This window comes from Orycteropus afer, unplaced genomic scaffold (assembly GCF_000298275.1).
Source record: "Orycteropus afer afer isolate SDZICR_OR568_19922 unplaced genomic scaffold, OryAfe1.0 scaffold00060, whole genome shotgun sequence".
Classification (NCBI taxonomy): Eukaryota; Metazoa; Chordata; class Mammalia; order Tubulidentata; family Orycteropodidae; genus Orycteropus; species Orycteropus afer.
Window position 1 is genome coordinate 2,969,065 of NW_006921647.1, and position 26,500 is coordinate 2,995,564.

The 26,500-nt window shown below is 34.2% G+C and overlaps 1 protein-coding gene across 1 annotated transcript in view; it reads left to right on the plus strand.

The window, feature by feature from the left end:
- ASPH (aspartate beta-hydroxylase) overlaps positions 1-26,500 on the plus strand; it is a 294,530-nt gene that overhangs the window by 10,101 nt on the left and 257,929 nt on the right. Inside the window, exon 4 of the mRNA XM_042780764.1 lies at positions 938-1,006. Within this exon, the coding sequence (XP_042636698.1) occupies positions 938-1,006 (69 nt within the window). The remainder of the gene's footprint in view (positions 1-937; positions 1,007-26,500) is intronic.

Genomic DNA, 26,500 nt, shown 5'->3' on the forward strand with positions numbered 1-26,500 from the left:
GTTGCTATGAGTCAGGTTCAGCTCGACGGCACATAACAACAACAGCAGCATCCATAATTGTGTTACTTCACCAGCATTGTCCAGTGATGAAGGATTAATCCTGTTGATTTTAAGAATTGAATGTATTTGACCCACATTTGCAATGCTAACCATAGTCTTCCTGGATTATAAAGCATTACAGCCTTAAAACATAGTATCTACTGTTCTTTAAAAGTGAAAGTCTTGGTAGTGTTGCCTTCTTAGCATATCCATTTTTAGTCCTGTTTCTTTTTATGTTCCCTTACTAATAGATAGCGAATGCTAATAACATTTTAGTAGGATAGCCATAAATTTTCCTTTGTGATTTCAGTAGCCACCAGTTTTGAATACTTTATTTCCAGAATAATTTTATTTCTTCAGTTGGGTTTACTATGTTTCTGTTATAAATCATTATTACCAAATAAAATTTCTTTATACTTTATATTTATACTCTGTTATGCACATTTAGTCTTTAATTGAGGGTTGGTGGGTGTTCCTTCTGATCTATATATTAATGATGTGGGACATTTACATATTTTAGAAACATTAAATTTTATGTAGCTGTTAGAAATGGATTAATATTATTTCTTATGTAGAAAATTTGACTGAAAATATTATCTGCAGTGTAATAAAATATTCTGAAATAGTTAGGTCAGGATATTGTTAAACTTTTAAAGAAAATGTTATCTCAGTTATATTTCTTAAATTTTGTTAGATGAAAATTTTCTGAATCTCTAAGTGGATTATCCAGTTTTATATAAGATGTTCATTTGGCACTGCTTTACAGGATTCAGAGAGCAAAGAATTGCATTGATTGGTAATATTCATGGCTGGTGTGCAAAATTGCAGAAAATGGTAATATCTTATTATATTCGTTTTCCTTTTTGTTCCCATATCCATCATTTCTCCTCTATTATAGGAAAGCTTGGAGTCTATGATGCTGACGGTGATGGGGATTTTGATATGGATGATGCCAAAGTTTTATTAGGCAAGTACACATTTTATTTTTTGTTAGAGGTGGTAAAATGAGGGAAACCAAACTTTAATAATAGCTATGTTGATCCACATACATTTTATGTAAGATACTTTTCCACCTAAATGCTATATATTTCATTCTTGTTAAGATATTAAATGACTTAATTTCTTTTCCATAGACTTACACATTTTAATTTACTTTCATAAGTGAATAAGTATAGCTTTTGTACATATATTTTCATAAGTATAATTTTAACATAACATAATATAACTTTAGTATAATTTTGTGTTCGCAGATTTAAAGTACTTTGTGTTTTTAACTTAATATTTGAATATTTAGACAGTGTCCTTGTTTCTTTTAAAGTATGGTAATTGCAGTCATTCTTTAGTAGCATTTGATATAATTCATTTAAGCTTAAAAATGTAAATCTCTGAAGGCTTAAACATTTACAAAATAAATTCATTTGGAAATAAAATTATGGTGGTAAACATATTAAAATATCCTCTGCATATTTTGAAGATCACATTATAGTATAATATAGTGGTCTTTTGACTGGGTTGTGTTATTTTGGAACTCTTGGCCTCTTTCCTTTTTATCGCCAGAATTACCTGTCTTTATCATTGACATATTTCTTGTAAGAAATAACAGTGTGGTATTCCCTTGTTTGTCTTAAAATGCTGTGTTATTTGAAAGGCTGTCACAAATTTTATATAATCTGACCTCGTGAGGTATGTATTTCTCCTTGTTAAACAACATTGTTTACTTTAATATATAGCATAATATACATTAAAATTTTTTATATTAAAGTGTTTAGAAAAATATATGGCATGGTACCATACACTCAGATTTCTAAAATAATGACACACAAAATTTTTCCCACACATACTTCCTTTATTTCTTTCATGGACATGAAAAAATGGGAGGATACCACATCTGTAACCAATGAAACTGTCTGTAGTAGGTCATTCTCATCTCCTTATGAAACAGTATGCTCTAAATATGCAGAAAGGTTTTAGCTGTTACAAAATATAATATGGCTTCTCAATTTTGACCTTAGTTTATGTTTTCTTAACATTGCTCAGTGGGAATTGGTATTCGGTACTTGAAGTAGAAGCCTACTATCCATGAAAATTCTTTTCCTTAACTTTAGTGGACTTTTTAATGCAATTCTGTATAATTTTATATATCTAAAATTGAGTTTTTTTAAGTATATCCTTGCAACACATTGTAGGCATTGTGAAAGAAACAAAATTATATAGAATTTAGTATATCAGAATGGTGCCAATTTATTTGTCTATACATTTCTTTAAATGGTAAATTCTGAAATCACTTACCACTTCCCTTGTGCAACTAATCTTTGGGGTTTATAATAGTCAAATATGTTCTAGTAATAAAAATATTCTTAAAAAATCTCTAAATCTTATTTAGTATGCTGAAAATTTAGCAACTTTAAGAATAAATTTTTTTAAAAAAATAACTTCATGTGGGCCAAATTTTTAGAAATAATATAATTTCTGATATAATGCATTTTATTGATTTTTTTAACTTAAAAATCACATGTCATATCTGTCAGACAGGAAATGACAATTGTTAAAAATTAAAAAATAGTTTTCTTCTATAGAACATACCTATTTGTACAGCAAAGTATTACATTAGTAACTTGATTTTTAGTATTTCATATTTCAAAAGTTTATTCCCATTAAAGTTTTTAACCAATCTTTAAGAGGTGATTTAATTGTAACTTTGAAGATTGCCATTTGCAGGTAGACACATATATGGCATGGGACAGATCATAACTTGCTCCTTTTATAGGAATGATTTACTTGGAAGTAGAACCAAATTTAGTGAATCTCAGATAATTTGATTATTTAATACACAGTGTTTAAGCCTGAGATAGAGGAATTATTTTACTGTATACACGGACTATTTCACAGTTGATTTGTGGCTTTTGTAAAGAAGAAACACAGCAAAGGCGAACAGTCAGACTCAGGCACCAATACTCTTACTTTGTTAGTATCTGAATTCTGTGCAAGAATTGCATCCTTAATTTGAACTGAATTTTATGATAAAGTTCTTCTTTGATTTGTGAGATTACTGTAGCTTAGTTGTGCAGTAGGTGCTTGCAAAGACAAAGCCTAGTGATACTGCTGAGGTGCAGGGTCCTTTGTTCAGGGAGAGGTATTGGAGGCAGCAAATTCAGTGATTCCAAAAGGACCCAGACTCCCTGGGTTCACTCTCATGGGAGGGACAGCTCAAGATAAGAGCTTTGAATTAAGAAATAGATAGTGCAACAATCAGCTATACAAGACCAGCAAGCCAACGTTTTGTCTAAAACCAAAGATGAGAAGACAGGGAGGGACAGGGAAACTAGAAGATTAGAAACGGGAACCAAGGGAAGAGATGGAGAGAGTGCTGACACATTGGTGGTATTATAGCCAATGTCCTGGGATAGTTTGTGTATGAACTATTGATTGGGAAAATTAATTTGCTGTGTAAACTTTCACGTAAAGCAGAATAAAATGTTAAGTGAATTAAAATATTTGACACAGATACCAAAACAAAACAACAAAAAAGAGGTAGTGCAAAGGGAGAATAAAAGTGGGAAGTCAGAGAGAGGTAAGAGATTGGCATGGTAGCTGTAGTAATAGTTGAGATCTGTTTAGCTTTCATAGGTTTAACATTTCATAAATGTTGTGAACTCTTAAATCTGTATATATCTAAATCTTATCAGTTCTGGGAAATGCACACTTTCTTATTTACATTTCTTTTACATTTTATGACTTTTCTCATTAAATACGTAGAGAAAATTAAATACATGGTGAGTAAACCAAAAGAGCTTTGGTGATGCTGTGGTTAAAGCATTGGGTTACTAACAAAAAGGTCAGTGGTTTGAGCCCACCAGCCACTCCATAAGAAAAGGATGGGACAGTTTGCTTCTGTAAAGATTTACAGCCTTGGAAACCCAATGGGACAGTTCTACTTAGTCCAATAGGGTCACTATGAGTTGGAATTGACTCACTCTACCTGCCCCCCCCCCCCGAAAAAAAAAAACAGACACACTGCCATGGAGTCAGATGCAACTCATAGCAACTCCTCCTTAGGTTTCTGAGCTAGTATCACTATGGAAGTATATTGCCCAACCTTCCTTCCAAGGAGTGGCTGGTGGGTTTGAACTGCTAGCCTTCTGGTGAGCAGTCAAATGCCTAAGCACTATGCCACCAGAGCAGTGGGTTTTTTAGTGAGTAAATCTAAATCAATTACCATTAATTTTATTACTTTATTATTTCTGGTAGTGTCCTTATGATACCCTTTGAAAATACATTAAGCCTAGTCTCATTTATATGGCTTCCTATTTTAGTAGCCAAATTATCTAAAATAAAGTTTCTTTGATTTTAGTTTAGTTTCGAACTTGATTGTTTGTAAGTAAATATATTCTTTGAAAACTTGCTTGCTGAACAAAGTCAAAAAAAGAAAGTGAACAAAGTCAAAAAAAGAAAGTGATCCGAGGACTAAATGCCAAGAATGACATCATCATCCCCTGTCACATGTTTATCCTTTCTTCCTACGACTTGCACCTAGCCAGCACCGTACCAATTATGGCTGGAGAGCAGAAAGGAAGCTGGTCAGCAATTGCTAGACCCTGGATATAGCTGTAGGATGGAGAAGCCTGGTCCTTGTCCAGCTGAAGACATTGACCCTCTACTCTTTGGTTGGTTTCTACTCCTAGAAGCTGAGAAGTAAATGTGTACCCAGGATATTTTCTTGACTGGTACTTTTGTCTTAAACACAGGAAGGTTGCATGGTTGGATAAATAGTTTTGTTCAAATATGTGCATGTATTTTTTGCATAGTCTGCCCTACTGAAGAGCAATACAGTTTAAATTCAATACTTGTAAGTACTTAAAATGTATTAGAAAACGTAGGAAAATAAAAATGTTTATTCTAAATATACAGCTGTAGTGTTTTTAAGGCAGGAAGAAGAAACATGTTATTCACAAAGACTAGAGTGAAAATACAGTTCATGGTATTATCAGTTGTTAAATCCAATGAAACAGCTCTGGGCTTGTCAAAAACTAATTTGAATACAAAGTAATTTGTGTTATTTCTTCCCCAAATACATGAAGAATAATACACTGTAGTTCTTCTCTTGACAAAAGCAGAGGACATTCACTGTAAGATTTAATATTTATATCAGTTGTCTTGTTATTAACCATACCTGCCGATCTCAATTGCTGATAGTTAAGCTTCATGGAGAAATTGTGTTGCCAGAGCCTGAAATGACTGAATTACGTGACTATACTCTGAAAATCCATATGGTTATAGATGTTCCCATTTCTTACAGCCACAACCCCCACCCTGTTTTTCCTACTCAAAATGATGGCACCTGGATATGTGTAGCTCTGGCATTGTTGGTGGGGTTTGATAGCTACTGGAGCCAAGAGGTTGTTCCCACCTAAAACAAGTTCTTCACAGGAAAAACAATGATAAAACCAGTGTCTCCTTTGATTTCTTCCCCTCGTGGAGGTCTGATTTGGAATCAGTACTTAAAAGCAGCAGGAGTCAGGGGTCTTTGCAGTAGAAGCTAATTTCTTGGACTGCTCAGAACAAGTGGTTTGGAATGCTCTGTTGCCTGTGACCTTGATCACATTGCATATTAGTAGGGATAGTGTATTGGGATTAGTATTTGTCAGAGGAAGCTTTCATAGAGCTAGCATATTTTATAGTGTTAAAATTTAAGTTCATTATCTGAGTTACATAATTTGAGTATATCTATATCCATTCATGGATGCTATAGCACTAAGCCTGCTAGTCGTGTTAACTCCCGAGATTAAAGGTCCTAAGAGGAAATCTTTGAGAAAATGATCCTTTTTGTTTTCATTGAATATTCATTGATACATATAATCAACTCTCGATAATATCTGGTTAGTAAATGAGCACATCTGAAGGTTGTCAGAAGTGTATATCTCTTTTTACTCAGATTACTTTTATTTACTTTCCCCACTAATGTCATTGGATTTTGGCTGATAAAATTGTGTTCAGTTTTCAACTCCAGATTCTCCAATGAGAGAAAAGCTTGGGTGGCTCAAACTGGCTTTCCTTTAGTAGACATGATTGAGAGTTGATTGTAAAGTGTGCATCTTATTCAATCTCTTTATTTTCCTGCAAATCTTCTCTGTAAGCTTCTGTGACTGTGATATGATGCACACCCTTTTTGAGATCACTCTCCCTCAGCATCTTTTTTCCACCTAACTGCTCTCCTTATTTTCTCTTTCTCTCTTCCTTTATTCTTATGTAGGCCTGACCAAAGATGGCAGTAATGAAAATATTGATTCTCTTGAGGAAGTCCTTAATATTTTAGCAGAGGAAAGTTCTGATTGGTTTTATGGTTTCCTCTCATTTCTCTATGATATAATGACTCCCTTTGAAATGCTAGAAGAAGAAGAAGAAGAAAGCGAAACTGCAGATGGTGTTGATGGTACGTCACAGAATGAAGGGGTTCAGGGAAAGACTTGTGTAATTTTGGATTTACATAATCAGTAACTGTGATTCAGGGACTGAAGTCATTGGCTTATGAAAACCTGAAGCAGCCTTCTTTTTCTTTTCCTCATCCAGGGCTTAACTTTCAGTGGGGCACTCATGATCATATAATAAAAGCCTACCATGTGCTCTTCTTTATCAGTAGAGATACTTGCTAGTCCCCTCCTCCATCCCCTCACTTTTAGTGAGCAAGGAGTCATTCATTCCTCATTCTTTTAATAGTCCATTAAGTACATTGAAAATAATGTTCTTGGTGGTGTAATTGGTTTCTGTATCATTTTTGTTTCAACTGATGTATTTACTAAACTCAATCTGGAAACTATAACAGTAGTAAATAGTTTTTGTGATTAACCCTTGATGCTTGTCTTTCTAACATGCTATTAATTAAGATGATTATCATGTACTTGATTATAATATTTTTGGCATGATTCCTAAGTTAAATGTTTCTCTGTTGACCCTTTAACATAACTGATACATAAAAATGATGGTTCTTTAAAATAAAAATTGTTATTTTTTATTGTAATTTGTTTAGGTTAACTGATTTGTCAGATAGGTTAACACACATTTCAATTTAAAATTCTGTATTAATGGTGCTTTTAAAATAATTTGAAAGTATTCCTGTGTTTTTGCCCTTAGGGTAGTTAAATTACTGTATACAGATATTAGTATGTCTAAATATTTCTGTCTATGAAAACAAAATTTCTCTTTACTTTTCTTTCCAAACATACATCCAGAGAAAGTAATTTGTATTTTTTTTTAAGTAGGCACTTTACATATGAGGGAAAATGTGCATCTGTATCTTAAATAATGTTGTACATATTAAAAACATTCATCCTAAATAACAGTCTTTTGCCATTTTTTCTTGCCTTATCTTGTTAATTGGCTCTCAATTTTGCCTTAAATATAAAATGATTTTTTTTTTTGTCATTTAAATTTATGAAAGTGGTGACTTTATGAGAGTAAATTTTTCTTATTCGAAATCTTCACTATAGCTTCTCTCAAGCATGTTTGGCAATATTTTTATGACACCTTTGAATAAATTGCTTTAAAATGAGTTTACTTCATTAATAGCAAAAACAACTTTATTTGCCATATATTAATGTGCTTTTTGAAAGCAAGATTTCATTTTTTTCCTCCCCCAAAGAAATTATTACAGCTTGAAAGAAATAAGACCTAAGACTTTTTGGTTTCTATTACACTTTGAAGGAGTGGTGTTTATGCTTTCAATTCTCTGAGCTTCTATAAAACTTTGCTTAGTTTTGTTTGTTCATAGACCTTAAAATTCAGAAATGTTTTCTTCATTTTAACATTTTATTTAACTGTAATTTCTACTTTTCAGAATATTTTGTATTTGTCCATATTCAATGAACTTATTTATGTTCAGTAAATTGATTATGCATCCATTTGTTTTGAAGGGAATGTGACAAATTTAGTTTCCTTATTAGAAATCATTCTTGTAGGCTATCAAAAACAATAGCCTGAAAGTCAGAGTCTTGACTCACAATACAGGACACGTTTCAGCACCCCTTCTTACTCTCCATTTACATTGTAAGCAAAGACTGTCCAGCATGCTGATCATAGTAAAAAACAAAACCCTGTTCTACAGCATGTTCTACCTTGGCATTGAACAGTAATCTCCTGAAACATAAATGTCTATTAAAACTCATCTCTCCTTAATTTTTTGAGCAGTATGTTTTTGACAGTCAGAAGCTATTGATTTTGAAATATTCAAGCACTTTAGCTAAGCTCACACTTAGTGTGTTCTACAATAATTATGATTTAAGAATGTTTTTTCTGAAAGTTTATTCAATCTTTGCCCATATTCATTGTGCTTCCACTGTGAATAAATTTGAGTGCAGTGAAATAACAAAAGTTCATTACATTTAAATTCAAAACAACCTTAGGTCCTACCTTCAATGCAGTTCACTTAGACATATGTCTGAGATATATTTTTTAAGTAATCTTATGTCTGAATGCTTTGTTACTACTAACTCTAGAAAATACTTGATCACCTTATGAGAAGTAAATAATTATATTTGCATGTTGAAAATGTTTGGAATCATTAATTGCTCATCAGTTTTTGTTTAGTGTCATGATACTAATGGATAATTTATATACAGAAATTAATTATGCCTTGTTTTTGTAAGTGGAAAACAAGGATGTGAGATAATATTTTACCATTTATTTAGCCACCTCTAACCAGCCCCATTGAAAAGCCTCTTTTAAAGGTAAAATATATCTAGCCGATGAACCCCTGACTTCTGTGACTTCCTTCAACTGTGTGCCTCAGGGTTTTTTGGTGAGAGAAAATAAAGTTGTTTGTTTGCAAAACTGTGGTATAAAGCTTGTTGAGGCTGATGAAATTACTTTGCTTAAGTTTTATTTATGATGTGTCCTATAATTCTTTATTTTCTAAGGATTTAATTTTATAATTTTCTGTTTTCATAATCTAAATATTTTCCTGGCTTATGCCTTTGAAACAGAAATGTATATGAAAAGGAAATATTATATTCTGTACGTTTTGTTCTATGCATTTGAAATGAGCTCTGGTGTTGTAGTGCCTAAGAGGTTTGACTGCTAACCAGAAGGCAGGCAGTTCAAACCCACCAGCCACTCCTTGGGAGGAAGATTGGGCAATCCACTTAAGTAGAGATACCGCCTTGTAAACCCAAGGAGGGGTTGCTGTGAGTCGGATCCGACTCGATGGCAGTGAGTTTTTTTTTTTTTTTTTTCCTTTGATATAAGTTTGAATATTTATTTATAGATGTGGAATTTTAAGATACACTATATTACACTGTGCATTTTTAATTTTGGAAATTGAAAGAGCTGTTGTGGAATATACTCTGTTTCTAATATGTGGTACTAGCTTCTCAGACTTGTAGTTCTTGCTTCTGCAGATAGGCCACCATTAACCTGACTTTTCAGTCACAAAAACAAGGAAGTGGCACTCTGGGTATTTCTTTGGTGCTCTTTAGCTTCTTTTGCCTGATCTTCATGGGAACATGATTAGTGGGGTGTGAGTCATTTGGTGAAGCATTTTCTAGGTACTGAACCATATGGAAATCTCCGAGGACTAACTGTTGGCTGGCTGCCACTCAGTCCTGCAGGTACAGGTGCCTTGGATGTGATGTAATTCTGGGTGGTCCTGTTCTGTCATATTGTACTTGATTGTTTATTCTAGAAATTATGACCCTGCCTTGTAGAGTTGTATCCAGACTTATAAGAAAAATTTTTCTGCTTGAATTCTGCTTTGTTTTTGTTTCTAATTAGATGGACTGAATAAAATGCTTCTCTATCATGATACTTGTAGCTTTGAAGAATATTCACAGCAAATATAAGTATAGCCCTGTTCGTGGGAACCCCACTTCACACATAATTTGGATTAAGTGTAGTTGTTTCATTCATGTGGCAATTATACATTTTGGGGATTAATACTCCATTAACCTTTAACTTTGAGTTGGTTATTTAAGTTTATAAGATACATTACAAGCTTTCTGTAATTTGGGCTGTGGCATTTTCTTTGATCATAATGCCATTTGGAGTACTTTTTAAAAAATTTTTGTGATTTGGGTGAAAGTTTACAGAGCAAATTAATTTTCCATACAGCAGCTCACGTACACATTTTTCGTGACACTGACTGCAATTTCCCACAATGCAATCACTCCCCTCTTTCTCCCTCCCCATAGTTACCTCTTCCCTGTGTCCTTCCCACCCATGCACTCCTGTCCGCTGAGCTGTCTCCTTGTGCATACACAGCCCCTCTGTTCTCCCATAATTGATCTCTCCAAGGAGTGTATCTACCTAATGTAAATGTTCAGCTCATATGCCTGTCTTTTGTTTGGCCAGAAGCCTCAGGAGCACGTTGAGTTCCAGACCTGAATGGAAGCTGGGGGCCGTAGTCTCAGTGGTCCCATCAGGCTATATCAAACCAGTATTCCTGGTTCTTTTTTTTTTTTTTTTTTTTTCAATAATGATTTTGAGTTTTGTTGTTTGGAGCACTTTTAAGAATCATTGACTCAAACTTAATTTTCACATGTTGATTGATAAGTATGCCAAAGTCTCTGTTTCTGCTTGTTGTTGAGGTAATCACATAATTTCTATGAATAGATATTAACCAGATTATAAACTTTTTGAAGCTAGGAATTAGGATTTAGTCCTTATTTAAATCTCTTCTCAAAATTGAGCATCATATATGATATTCATTAGATACCTAGTCCTGATGAGTGAGAGCTTCAGGAGCCCCCAGTCAGGTAACAGGACACTGGTCTATTGTGAAGAACAGCTTAAATAGGTGAAAAAGTTTAAATCGTTGACCATATCTTTTTATCATGCAAATGAGTGATCTTATGAAAAGGCATACAATAAGTTGAACTATGAACTATGCTAACAAAGTTTCACATTGTTTTTCTCAATATCACATATGTATTTGAATCTGCATTTTTTCCCTTTAGATCTAATTTTTTCCTATTCTTTCAGTTCCCTTAATTCTCTTCCTCCTTTCCTCATTCTTCTTAGAGGGTTAGTGGGTTTGTAGCTTCCTTATTCGAAAATCTCTACAATATTATAGTTACATCATCTATTTAAAAATAAAAATGGAAATTGTGGTCATATCCTGATAATGCATTTTACCAGGGCTAAATGCCCATTCTTGAACAAGCAGCTGCCTGGCTCAAAGGATGACTGTGACTTAGGCATTTGGGACCTCTTCCTTGCTATTTGTAATCAATGTTAAAATTATTTTGGTGTTCTAGTACAGGATGGAGGAAGGTGAGAAACAGGCTCAGAGAGACTCAGAGATCTCACCAGTGTAGTGGGAGTGCCTGAAATGACTCGAATATGAATGGAGACCCAGCCTGCCACTTCTAGAGCTGACTGAAGAACTATTGCTTGTTGAGTTTTTTGTAAGGGAGCAAACCTTCTGTAGTCATGAATATTGCTTATTCATTTTGAAATTGAGATAGAGACTCTGAGGCAGTTGCCAAAATAACAGATTACCTACAGTCAACTCCTTCATGTTCTAAGGGAAGATTATAAAATGTGCTTTTCAAAAATTTCTGTATAAAAAGTCTATAAAATAGTCCACAGAGTTATTAACAATACCCACCTCACTGCCACTGAGTTGATTCTGACTAGCTGCAACCATATAGGACAGAGTAGAACTGCCCCACAGGGTTTCCAAGGCTGTAAATCTCTATGGAAACAGACTACTAATACCTTTCTCCTGTAAAGTGGATGGTAGTTTGGAACTGCCAACCTTTTGGTTAGCCGCTGAATGCTTTAACCACTGCTCCAACAGAGCGCCTTAATAATCACTTTAAAATCCATCCAAGTAAATATACAAGTTAAAAAGGAAGTAAACATTATTTCTTGACATTCTCTCAGACTTTAACTGCATCCTAATGACCTTTGATGACTGCCTTATACTGGAATGTATTTTATCAATTAAAATCAGTCTTATTTAAAATGAATTACCAAGATACTTCCTTGTCAGACTGTAATAGAATTTTCTCCATTTTGAAAACTGTAAAGAGTCATGTACGTGTTTGTTTGTGTGATGGACTTACTCCATTTTATTGATGCTGACTGCCAGAGAAAAGGAAAAAAAAATCAGGCATGTTGCTTGATTTTTTGATATTGTCGGAAGAGTCCATGTCACTCATGGTTCTAAATGATAAGAGTGTATTTCTGTCCAGAGTTAGGAGAAATGGAAAAGCAGATTTTACATACTGACCTTTGGGTTTTCTAGGAAGCCACTTCTCTTACCCAACCCCCCCCCCCTTTTTTTCCTGGTTTTCCATCTCTACCATCTGCCCCAACCCTGGATTGCCAGACTCTTTTCTCTACCCCTTGGCTTCATGCTTTTCATGATCTCTATGGCAACAGGTTTGGTTTGTTTTTTTGATTTCCTCTCTTCACTGTCTGTCTGTACTTCCTTCCAGCCTCATCATTTGTCCCCTCAGTTTCTTGTTTCTGTAGACATACCTGTGCTTCCTTTAGCCTTCTAAATACACACAAATAAAACTTCCCCAAATCTTATTTTCTTTCTGTCCCCACAGAATTTGAGGAGATTCCATATATGATGAGTTTCCTTCAAAGGAAGTAAGGGAGGCTCTCAAATGAGCACCCTAGGTATTTGATCACCTTTCTTTCTAACTACATTTTCTCATTATTATCATGTGACTGCAGCTTCTACTGCTTGTAAAACTAGTCTGCAGAGCTAGGAAGGGCATTTAGTAACATAATACGGAAGTGTTGTCCCCATCCTTAACCTTTGTTCATACCCTTTCCTAAAACTGCTCTTTTGACTTTTAGAACACTGTATTTACTTGACTCTGTTTAATATTTAACAGTAAACCAATTGTTGTGGTGTTGAAAGTGACTCATGGCAACCCCATGCACAAAATTGGACCATTGTGATCCCCAAAATGCTTTCGTTGGTTGATTTTTTTTTTTGGAATTAGATCACCAAACTTTTCTTCTAGTCTGTCTTAGTCTAGAAGCACCACTGAAACTTGTTCAGCATCAAAGTGGTATGCAGATGCCCACTGACAGATATATTTTGGCTGCATATGTGGTGTATTGGCTGGGAATTGAATCCTGGTCTTCAGCATAAAAGGTGGAAAATCTATCATTGAACCACCACTGCCCCACATCAATATTTAGGGACTTCTTAATTGACTAGTATTCAAGTGTGGTTTAAATCATTAGCTCAGTCTTTATCAAGTCAAAAATATTGAACAAAGTTATTGGCACTGTATATATTTTTTAAGTCCAGACAAGGTAGGTTGAATTGATACTTTAGAATTTTTTTGATATATTAAACATTATAAATTAGTATCATTTTAAGAGTTTATTACCAAATTAGAAAAGTTTTCAATAAAGTCCTCATTATATTTTACCTGTTTCACTAATCTATGCTAATCTAATATTTTTGGCTTGCTGTTGATAAACATAAGGAGCTCTGGTGGCACAGTGCCCAAGGTATTTGACTGCTAACCAGCAGATGGTGGTTCAAACCCACCAGCCACTCTGCAGCAGGGAGACTGGGCAGTCTACTTCCATAAAGATTTACCACCTTGGAAACCCAAAGGGGGTCGCTATGAGTCAGAATCAACTCGATGGCAGTGTTTTTTTTTTTTTGGTATTGGTAAATGTTAACTCCAGCCTTTTGTTCAATATAAATTTTCTTAACTGTATCTTAATAATGGTGGAGGTGGATGCAGGTGTGGGGAATCTGATTTTCACTATTATGCTGCTTAATAGGAAAAGTGGGGCTTGCCATGTGTTGTATGTACATGAGTCAGGAGGGAAGTTTAGCAGTGATAAAAATGTATTTTACTGCTTTATACTAATTTATTTTATGAGTTGAATAAATCTATCTATATGAAGTTGGTATTATAGAAATAGTTTTGTTTTTATCCTGAGATAAACTTTAGTGAGGAGTAGACCAAGATACTACTCATCTTACAAGGTGGTATGCTGTTTTTGGTGAAGTTTAAGGGAAGTATCAAGTATTGTTTGTAAAAATAATTGTTACACATACACACTGATAATGGCTGTCTATGTTAGTCAATTAATTGGGCAGATACAACCAGATGTAATTATTCATTTTTTATGTAGTTAGTAGGAGCTCTGGTGGCATAGTGCCTAAGGCACTTGACTGCTAACCAGAAGGCTTGCAGTTCAAACCCACCAGCTACTCCTCAGAAAGAAGGTTGGGCAGTCTTCTTCCATAGAGATACTGCCTCAGAAACCCAAGGAGGGATCACTATGAGTCAGGTCCGACTCGGTGGCAAATAACAACAACAACAACAACATGTAGTTAGTAATAAGACATACTAATATTTATTTTTTTTTCAGAATGGTGAAACATTTAACCAAAATAATTAACATTTTCAAAAGCACTGCCTCATTTGATGCGAACAAATTGCTGCCAATGGAGACAATAGAGTGAGGACAGGGAATTTAGGAATAGAGGATGATTTGAACAATGTAAGTAGAGTAAGCCCCTTGTATTGGAAGAGGAAGTATGATTATGGCTTGGAGAAATATAAAAGGTGGATTCTACAGTTTACAGCAGGAATAAACATGAAATGGTGTGAGGCTTTCTTGTGACAATGCATTGCACCTTGGTTCTTGAGTGACAGATTATATATAGTGTTCCACAGCAGGACATAAACAGTAATTCCCATACCTCTCACCCTAATGTGCCTGAGAAATGGATTGGCCATTTGGAATACCACTGTAGAAAGTTTGCCGATATATAGATACAAAACAGCATTATGTGACTGGGAGAGAGAATTGTAAAGATCATTTGAGTGGGATGCTAAATACAACTTGGTAGGAATAAGAATATACTGAGGGTTTATGGTATAGGCCTTTGTTAGGGGTTCAAAAAAATATACCTATTATCTAGACTTCTTGGCAATAAGAGGAAATAGAAAGCCAGTAGAAAGATTTTGATGAAGAGTGAAAAAAAAAAAAAAATGTTAAATGTATCCCCCATAGTAATATAATTCTTACATGAATGTATAATTTTTTATGAAAAAAATCTTAAAGTAATGGAAAAACAATGATTAAAGACTAAAATTCTATCAAAATACCACATCCTTTTTTGGATGGCCATGGTGATGGAGTAGAGAAGTCAGATCATTGGGTCCTTCGACCACTGGTGATTATCATCTGTGGTCAGAGCACAGTACATGGAGAGTCAAGGCAAGATTGAGAGAAAATTTCCATTTCCAGTGTTAATTATGCATTTCTGAAGTCAGCAATTCTTAGGACTTTAGTCAGGACTAAATGAAGTTTTCTAAGTCATAGACTGATTACAGTATAACCTTCTGTTACCAAAAAAAAAAAAACAACTAAAAAACTGCCACTGATTCTGATAAAGATAATAAAATTAATGTTTTAAAATGATATATAAATGAAATGATAGATACATGTTGAAAGAGGAGTACAGGTAGTCCCTGACATAATTATGACAGGTTCCTTCCTGACGACTCTGCTGTAAGTCAGTTCTGATGTAAGTTGAATACCTCTTTTCTTCTTCTTTTTTTTTTTTCCTTATATTTTCATTATTGTTGTCTTTTATTATCAGTATCTTTATAAATCTGACCTTTATTTGTGGGAGTTGGGAACATTACATATAAATTCACAAATATATTTTAATGTCTATACATACAAATAAAAGTACATTAAAATAATGGACAGTGATAAGTGCAGTTCATCATAATTGGAATATGTTGTAAGTTGGAAACTACCTGTATTTTTAAATGTTGAATTTAAGTGACTTAATTTGCTCAATAGAGGCATCAATTTAAATTATTTTATCAATACCTCACTTTTGAATTTCCTTAAATTTTTTGTTTATAACCTGTTTTCATCTTGTAAATACCAACAGAAGGATCCTTTGGGGTAGCCAAGAAAAAAACTAAGGCTAAAGGTATTTTCTGTTTTTCAAATTAGCCCTGATTGAATCAAGTTTAATGCTTGAAAATGCATGATAGTTTCTAGATATGTTATGTAAATGGAGCTACTAATGCTAAACATAACTGCTTTTTGGATTTGGATGCACCTTAGTCATAAATAGTTTTATCAAGAATTCATTAAAGAATTTTCTGCCTCAGGTTTATAATTTTAAGTGATTTTTTTATGTTATCAATGCTTGTAACTGTCTTTACATTATAAGCATATATTATAATACTGTTATGATGATGATATACTATATACTAGACTATATTACTAAATTCACATGTGCACATCCTACTGACTCTCCTATGTAAAAACATTTTTTATTTGCATTTTTGAATTGCTAGTAGAAAAAAGATGAATTCATCAGTGATTGATTTTATTTCTCCAAAAGCTCTGATAACACTGTCTTACAGCACAGTGAAAGCTACTGTTTTCAGTAAAATAAAACCTCTGTATATAACCTAGAGCACTGTATTACCTTCTCACAGAATTTGCTTTTTGGTATTTTAATTCTTTAAAAATTGCTTTCCTTGTTAACAATTATATGTAGGCTAACAGCTTATTACAGCAGCCTTACTTTATATACATATGTTTTTTCTTGTTCATGTATAAATACTTACTTCCTTTTGGGAAAGGGCATGGAGGAAGTGCATGGTTTTCTTTATAGTAAATTTGTAATGCTCTTTTGTGTTGTAGTGCTTAGCATACTGTTTGTAGTGTTTGTGTGAACATTAACAAGTGGAATTTTGTAATTTGTATTTCAATTCTAGAATAGAAAATTCTAGTGTTTTAACTTTCTATCTTACATGAATTATTCCTGGAGTAAAAGTGGAATTTTCACCATATTATCATTACTTAAGTAATGAAATTAATGATGAATAATGTACAGTTTTACTTTTTAATCTAAAGGGGCAAATTAAACATTAAATATTTAATCTTTTAAAACCAATATGCAGAGTAGAACTTGATAGCATTGCTCTAGCATTGTACCCCTGCACTGTCTGTAGCTGTGGAACTCTACACGTCATTGAATAGAATGAAGACTCAGAGGCAGGTTCTGTATGAACGCTATTCTATGTTGCACAGGATTTTAATAAGATTCTCAGGAAGAATTAAAGAGATTTTTGGTTGCTCAACATGAAATTCAGTTAATTGGGAGAATCTACATCATATTTTTATTGGTTAATAGAGATTTTATTAGACTACCTAGAAAGATATACTGCTTCTTTTAGCACCAGAAAACCAGAACTCATTTTTAATGACATTTTGTGCAATGTGTGTTTTACATGATTTTAACAGGCAAAATATCTTCCTCATTTTATCATTTTAATGATATCTTTAATTCTTTTTTGCTGCTTCTGTGCTGCATTGTACAGTAAATGCCTTGTTTCCCTTGAAATTTCCTAGTGAAAGAGCAAGTAGCAGATGGCTCTGATAAATTATATGTAAAACAAGTTGAAAGCATTGCCTTAAACGAGATTTGGAATTACCTTTATACTCCAGTTAATTGCTCTCTCCCCTATATTGGCTTGAGTGTCTCTACGTAAGTTAACAGGGAAATATACTTAAAGGAATACTGAGTCCATAAAGTTAAATATAAGCAGAAAAGGAATTCTGTTTGTCATTTTACATGCTATTGATAATGAAATTAGAATTTCATACTCATTTGGAAATTGTTTTCTGCTAATTAGTAAAGAAAACTAAATAGTATTTAAATTTTCATTTGTGCACTGTTTTAAAAATTGTAAGCACAAATATTTTAAGGATATATTGTTAGAGGTAAATTTTTAGAATTACGTAAGTAGTTAAAAGTTACAAAATTGTTTTCTTATGTTGCCCAGTGTTCCTTTAACTGTGTCATTCCAGATGGGAAATGTGAATCCTCAGCCTTCTGTGTGAAGCACTGCCTTTATGGATGGACTCATTTTAATCATATTGCATGTTAGCCTTGTTTGTAAGATGAGCCATGCCATATTTCAAGCTGGGAAAATATGATGGCAAGTTTCTAGCTTCATTTGTAGCTGGTATTTTGTACATATTTGCAGCTATTTTTAACCAATTTAAAAATTAGTGTATTAAAGTCACTTTTTGAATGAGCATTTTGTGTGTTGGGGGGGATAAAAAGGCAATACTTTTGCACAGAGTTGCTACTACACGAATTAAGACATGCTTTCAATAAACATTTTTTCCCTTAATTGAAAAACCTGCAAGTTAAAGAACTCATTAAGGAAGATCTGAAGAAGGAAAAAGAGAAACGTGAGTCCAAGAAGGAAAGTAAGAATGAAGAGAGAAAAAAGGGGAAGAAAGAAAAAGAGGATAACCGGAAAGATAAGAAAATTGCTGATGCAGATATATCCAGAAAAGAGTCTCCAAAGGGTAAAAAGGACAGAGAAAAGGAGAAAGTGGGCCTAGATAAAAGTGTCAAAACCAAGGAACATAAGAAAACAAATATAAAGGATATCTCTAGTAAAATGGTGCCCAGAGACAAAGGTGACCGAAAGGGAAGTAAAAGTTCTACCAAACATGTACACTTAGTGAAGGGAAATAACCAGAAAAGAAGGAACTAAGAGTCTAACATTGTCACAGGAATGGAACTGTTCTTGATTGTGATTATTGTTAAAGGGTATAGAGAGTTTAGTATTTGCTCAGATTAGAAATGTGTAAATTAGCCATTGAATGTATTTATTGGTGCTCAGCAAGTAATTACTTTGAAATTTAAATGAGCTGTCTCTTGTCTAAAGTTAAAAGACGTAGCCTTTTAAAATTATGTAATAAAATGTGATGTAATAATTTCTATTTTTGTTGATCATGTATTCATATCAATGTACATTATGTGTATAATGTGAATGGTATTGAATTTATTAATATATTGAATACTTTCATTTGAGTTGACAGATAAGAGTATTAAGATTTTAAATAGTATTTATATACAGAGTGACTTAAAACTTTCAAGTATGATAAATGCTCAGGTAGGTAGGAAGTTATCTTCTCTATTTGCTGTTAGATTTCTTCCCTCTTTCCCTTCCTGCTTCCGTTACTACTCCTTCCTGTTAGCTTCTTTGTCCATTTCCTTTCTCCTTCCCTTTTTCTTTCTCCATCCATTGTCTCCTTTTCCCCTGCCCCCATCTCTATATGGGTGCCTCCACCTGCCCTAGCTCTTTCGAGGTTCTCCTTCCCCTCTCAGCCTATTTTCCAGTTTTATTTAGTCTTTTCTTTCGGGTCTTTTCCTTCCTCACCCATTAATGCCTCCTACCTCTTACCTGTCCTCAGCCACCTGTACCTTTCCTGCCTGTCCTCTCCCTTTCTCTTCCCCCAACAAATCCTTAGTGTTTACTAAGTAGCAGTCACAATTCTGAGAACTCTGGATATAGTTGTGAATAAGAGACAAATTTATTTAGAAAAGTATTTTAGAACACTTTTATTTATAACACACCTTTCCTGACTCAGAATAGTTATATAAAGGCTTCAAGTATTTCAGGTTGGGATATAATTTTGTTTTATATCACATTTTTCTGTTAATTCTGGTTGAATAGCATCTATTTTTCGTATTTCATTGTATCATAATTGTTTACTATTTCTAAGGAATTTCAGATGTGAGATTTAATTAGAGACCAGAATTTAGCTCATCAGATAACATTTAATATAATAAAATTTTATTAAGAAATACACTGAGATGGTTCGTACTACTCTGTGCATGATGTCTTTAATCACTGATTGTGACCAGTCATGAAATTCAGTTACTTGATTTTGAGAAGAGCAACCTGATTTGTTGTAACAAGAACCAATAAGAGCTGCTGAAAAAATTTTATGTTTTAGAAGAATTCTTTAACTTTTTCTATTTAAGAGCTTAAAACATGAGAACTTTTGACCAGATTTAAAGACGAGTGTATGTGATCCAACCTGAGTAGCCTGCCAAAGTGGTTAAGGATATTTCGAATCAGAAAGGAGTAAGAATTATGTCTAAATACTTCTAGAAGAATTTTTCTTATAAGCTAGTACCTTTTACTGCTTAAAATCAAGCACTTAGAAGATTAGTTGAGAAAAATTCCAAAAATGGGATTTATACAGCAAGTTGGAAACCCTAGGGAGTATCTGATCTGATCCTTCTATTTTATCAATTAATAACTGAAGCCTGAAGAAATGGTAACATGTAATAACTTGTAATTTTATGTGTTAATTTCTCAGGATTTTGTTGTTGTTGTCATAGATTACTGGAACACATTCAAAATAGCCTAGACCAAAAAGGGGATTTTATGGCTCATTTGATTGGCAAATACAGGGGTGCTGGCTTCAGGTGAATGGACTCAAAACTTTCAGCCTATAATCAGAGCACTGTTTCTTCCTAGCCCTCTTCCAAAATCTGGGGCCTGCTTGTTTCTCCACTTTATGAAGGAGAATTTCCTCAGCAGGGAATTCTAGATTAGCAGTCCTGGTGTACAGAGATAGTATTCTGAGATGGATCTAGTAGAAGGTCCCTGGGAGGATTCTGACTGACCTGGTGAAGAACATACGTGAACCATTCCTGTGGCTGATGACTGGGTCCGTCTTCCACACTGGCTTCTATGCAACAAGCTGGTGGTTGGGGTTGACTTGGTCCCACCAAACTATGTGAAATGTTTCCCACAGGAAAGAGAACTTCTGGGAGAAGAGGGAGACTTTGACTGAAAACTAGACAGAATAAGAAGCCAAACAGAAATCTCTCACACATATAAAGTGAATTTTTACAAATGTCCTGATATTAGATCTTGAAGCTGAGATATATAGATTGATTTTTTATTTATGTCCAAAATTGTAAATGGTATTTTCTCTACAGATGATTTTTTTTTCCCTTCCTTGCATAAATGCAAAGAATAGTGACAGTTATTGAGGGCCATCTGGCAATTCTTACTTTCGTTTTTGAAGATATATAAATGCTGACTGCTAACTAAATGAAAAGGTTTAGAATAATCTAATCATAAGCATATAAGCATTATCTCTTCCTAGTCAATAAAGCACTTTAGAATGTTTTAGTTCTGACATTGACTGTTCCAGTGTATATCATCAACTCAAAAATGGAAAGGAAAAGTCAATGTCAGAACTGAAATATTTCAAAGTGCTATGAAAATATTTAAAAATACTTCAAGAATGCTTGTGACAAGGCACTTGATTTATTTTCTCCCTTTCTTTTCCTTTCTTCAGTAAATATGAGCTTCAGCTGAATTCTATTGAAGTTGAAGCTATGCTTTATCCAGCTGTATTGACACTTTTGATTCAACTAAAACTTAGCACAAGATAAGCTTTTGGTTATGATTAATTTGTTAAAATTATGTCTACACTCTCAGTTTTACTTACTTTTTATTCAGTAGGTAATTTCTACATTATTCCACTTCATATTGTTATGTAAGAGTAAGTACAACCTTTTTAAATAAATCAAGTAAGTGAAAAGGGGACAAAATTTCCCTTAAAATGCTAAATAGTTGGGAGTCAGAAGAAGTTTTGGAGAAGACTTGAAAAATGAAAACTAAATATATTTTATCTTATTACAAAATTTTGATTTAACTTGAATTATGAGATGATACTTAAAATTTTAAGAATGACATTATTGGCATACGTGTCTTTAAACTTGGGTAAAATTGCCCGTTTGAGATGCACAGTCATCATAAAGGTGGGCAGTTTTTTAAGAATATTTGAGAGTTTATCAGTTTTTCTAAGAAGCTTCCTTTATCTTTTGATAGTCAAATAACTTTATTTTGAAGCATTCCTATCATAATTATATTTTTTTTAATTCATTTGTTGTGTTGTCAAACTTCTGTGTTTCATTTGTTAATGGCTTTCTGTGTGAATGTTAGTTATTTCCACTGTCACTAACACTAAATTCTTGAAATCTTTTTAACAAGATTGTCAGTTTTATTTCATGGGTGATTTCCTTGTCTGTAGATGGTCTTCTCAGCATTTCACAATTTAAGGGAGGTACTGGTAAAGAAATGGACATAAATCAGTCGGGATGAATGCTTGAGTTAACGCAGGAGAAATACATGAGTTAATGCTACAGGTGGTTGATTCATAGAGGATATTTTGTGGTATTATGACTTGCTTAGCCATGTAACAGCAGAGATTCTAATAATGGTTACTTGACTAATAAGAAATCCTAAAGATATTTCCATTATAAAAGAAAGGTAGTAAAGAAGTATGATTTTTAATTTTAGATATTTTAAGTTAATGTTAACATAATCATTTCCCACATACCAGTAATGTGTCTGAAGACTTAGGCTATGTCTTCTTACTTTGGTTCTTTTCTCCTGGGTCCCTAAAATCCTGTCTCCTGTCAGTGGCCACTGGGGACAGTTCTTGATATTGGTACAAAAATTATTGTTACTAAGATAAAATCCATCTTGGAAATGGTAGTTTTCATCATTTGTAAAGTGAGGATAATAGCTGTAACTCAAGGTGAGTTAGATTTAGCTGCTCTTGTTATGTGTAAATGCCTAGAACATTGCGTTGTTGTTATGTGATGTTGAGTCGAACCCGACTCATAGCGACCCCTCCTTGGGTTTCTGAGGCAGTATCACTATGGAAGGAGATTGCCCAGTCTTCCTTCTGAGGAGTGGCTGGTGGGTTTGAACCACCAGCCTTCTGGTTAGCAGTCAAATGCCTTAGACTCTATACTACCAGAACTCCTTAGAACATTGTAGGACCTCATATTTCCCTTTATTCTTTGATAGAATAATGACTTAAACCAAAGTGTTTAAGTCAGTGGTTTAAAATTTATTAATGCTGGGACTGTGATTCCTGCTCCTACTTTTAACAACAGATTGTGAGACAAATGCTTACAACGTTTATCCTTTGTAATGAATGTATTTATGTGAAATGGGTATACTGGTCATGTTTTGTTTTACTAAAATAATTGAGAGCAAATGAATATGATTATAAATGATTTTATATACATATTTGCTTATACATATTATACATATATATAATGTATACATATAGTTAAAGGATATTGATATAACATGAAAACACAAGATTAAATATAAGTGCTAGGGAAAAAGTTATAAATAATAAAATATAGTCTGATGTATATAGTACAGTCTGGAAGTTTAATAACCAGCCTAATTGTGAAAAACTTATTTTTAAGTTTGTTTTACACAAAGAACACATTTTTCTATAGAAACAGTTTCATAGCCTGTAGCTTTTCTACTCCAGTCCACAAAAACCTACTTACTCCCTAGTATATATATATAGTTCATGTGTTTATACTGTGAAATTTGGAACACAGCTATCTGGCCAGCTGACTGGAAGAGCTCTATCTGTATTTGTCTCCCTTCCAAAGAAAGATGATCCAACACATTGCCCAAATTATCGAACAATATGATTAATATCACATGCAAATAAAGTTTTGCTGAAGATAATTCAAAATGGTTGCAGTAGTATATCAATAGGGAACATCCAGAAATTAAAGCCAGACTCAGAAGAAGACATGGAACAAGGGATATCATTGCTGATGTCAGATGAAATTAGGCTGAAAGCAAAGAACAGCAGAAAGATGTTTACCTGTGTTTTATTGACTTTGCAAAGGCATTCAACTGTATGAATCGTAACAAATTATGGAAAACATTGTGAAGAATGGGAATTCTAGAACACATTAATGTGCTCATGAGGAACTGGTACACAGACCAAGAGGCAGTCGTTCAGACAAACACGGTGATGCTGCATGTTTTAAAATCAGGAAAGGTGTGTGGCAGAGTTGTAACCTTTCACCATAGTTATTCAGTCAGTATGCTGAACAAATAATCTGGGAAACTGTACTATATGAAGAAGAATATAGCATTAGGATTGGAGGAAGATTCGTTAATGACCTTGTTTGCTGAAAGTGAAGATGTCTTGAAGCACTTACTGATGAAGATCAAACACTGCAGCCTTCAATATGGATTACATCTCGACATAAAGAAAAGAAAAATCCTCACTACTGGACCAGTAAGCAACATCATGATAAATGGAGAAAATATTGACATTGTCAAGGATTTCCTTTTACTTGAATTCATGGTCATCACCCATGGAAACAACAGTCAAGAAATCAAACAATGTATTATTGGGCAAATCTGCAAGAGACCTCTTTAAAGTATAAAAACCAAAGCGGTCACTTTGAGGACTGAGGTGCACCCGACTCATGTCATGGTATTTTCAATCATCGTATGCATGCAAAAGCTGAGCAATGAATAAGGAAAACCAAAGAAGAATTGATGCATTTGAATTAGAGTATTAGTGAAGAATATTGGTGAATCCACTCAGTATGATGGACTGCCAGAAGAAGGAACAAATCTCTTAGAAGAAGTACAGCCAGAATGCTCCTTAGAAGCAAGGATGGTGAGATTTTGTCTTTGGACATGTTATCAGGAGGAAACAGTCCCTGGAGAAAGACACCATGCTTGGTAAAGTAGATGGTTAGCAAGAAAGAAGACCTTTATTGTGATTGATTGATTCATTTGCTGCAACAACAGGCTCAAGTATGGCGATACTTGTGATGATCATGGCAGAGTGGGTGGTATTTAATTCTGTTGTATATAGGGTTGTTATGAGTCAGAACTGACTTGAAAACAACAACCTACACAGTTTTGTGAGTCTGTATAACTGTGTTTCTGTGGGAAAAAAATAATCAGCATTTTTATCCCAGATATGAGAAATATCCTTAGCCTTCCTCCTAAGTATTCTTTAGAATTCTTTTAGTTAAATCCATTCAAATTAATTTACACAAAGAAAAAACATTCTTTGGCACACATAATTGTAAAGCCCATGGATAGTTGTAGCTTTATTTTACTTTATTTTATTTTGTTACCCTGGATCTAGGTGCTCAAACATTGGCCCAAACATCTCTTTCCATCCCTGGACTATCCCAGAATGCTAGCTTCATTTGTCATGCCCAGGTTGACTTGCATATACTCATTATAAAACTTAATTCTTTTGGGATGGGGAATAAGACACTGTGATTAATGACTTCCTGACCATAAAACTTTTGAATGAAGGAAAAGTGGGTCCCGTAAAGAAAGAGTGCTTTACCAGGAGATGTGGGTTACTGGGCAGGGCACACTTCAGCTGTTTCAGTTGTAGGCAGGTCATAGAATTTTGTTTCCCACTTCTTAACTCTAGTACTACTTTTGCCCTGCCCAAATACAAAAGTGTAAAGGGTAGGACTGTGGTGGTCCAAAATAGGTATTTCATAGTAAGAAGTCAGGGGGAATAGAGTGATCCAACCCCCGTTTAGCAGCAATTATAGAAAGTTGAAAGAATATAATAAGACTTTTTGTCATAAGGATAAATACTACTATTTAGGAGCTCTGGTAGCATAGTGCCTAAGGCACTTGACTGCTCACCAGAAGGCTGGCGGTTCAAACCCACCAGCACTCCTTGGAAGGAAGGTTGGGCAATCCTACTTCCGTAGTGATACTGCCTCGGAAACCCAAGGAGGGGTCGCTATGAGTCGGGGCCGACTCGACGGCAAACAACAACAACAACAACAACAGTTAACCCGTAAATTATGCTTGTTGTGTGGTTAAACTCTTGCCATTTTCCCCTGATTACAATTATAGAGAGAGTTTTTGCTCTTAAGAAACTGAAGGGTGAGTATTATATAGTAGACCAAGTTATTCTCAAGAAAATCTTGTTTTGGTTAATCTGAGAAAATCTTCAGGAATAATCTTCAGTCTCGTATCTTTACTCCTTCATTTGCCTAGCTATATAACTATATGAGCTGGAGATCATTTACTGGTTTACTGGCTTGGAGATCATTTTTATGTAGAAATCAATTGCTGCAAAAGCTTTAGTATTGTAAGCCTTTTGGTGGTTGTAAAGATTTACAGTCTTGGAAACCTAGTGGGGGCAGTTCTACTCTGTCCTATAGGGTCACTATGAGTTAGAATTGACTTGATGGCAGTGAGTTTATAGAGTAGAAAGTCAATTACTTCCCTTTGTTCTCATTTCATCTCTCATTTAATTTCTCTTTATATATGTATGTATTACCCTCTATTAAGTTGGACATAAATACTTTATAGAGCCTTGTCTTTCATCTCTGTCTTCCTTGATCCAAACATTAGTTCTTTTCTATCCTAAAACATTAGGGGAGGACATAGATGTAATTCAAAGATTTGTTGGGTTTTTTGATAATTAAACATCCACATACTTCATTAGGGAGCTCTGGTGGTATAGTGCCTGAGGCATTTGACTGCTAACCAGAAGGCTGGCAGTTCAAACCCACCAGCCACTCCTTGGAAGGAAGACTGGGCAATCTACTTCTGTAGAGACACTGCCTCAGAAACCCAAGGAGGGGTTGCTATGAGTTGGAATAGACTCAATGGCAGTGAGTTTGGGTTTGTTTTTTTATACACTTTGTCATCTGAAGTTTCCATTTATTCATGCAAATATTCCTGAGTACATTCAGGACACCAGGGCTTGTGTTGGGAGCTCTGGTAGCATAGTGGCTAAGGCACTTGACTGCTAACCAGAAGGCTGGCGGTTCAAACCC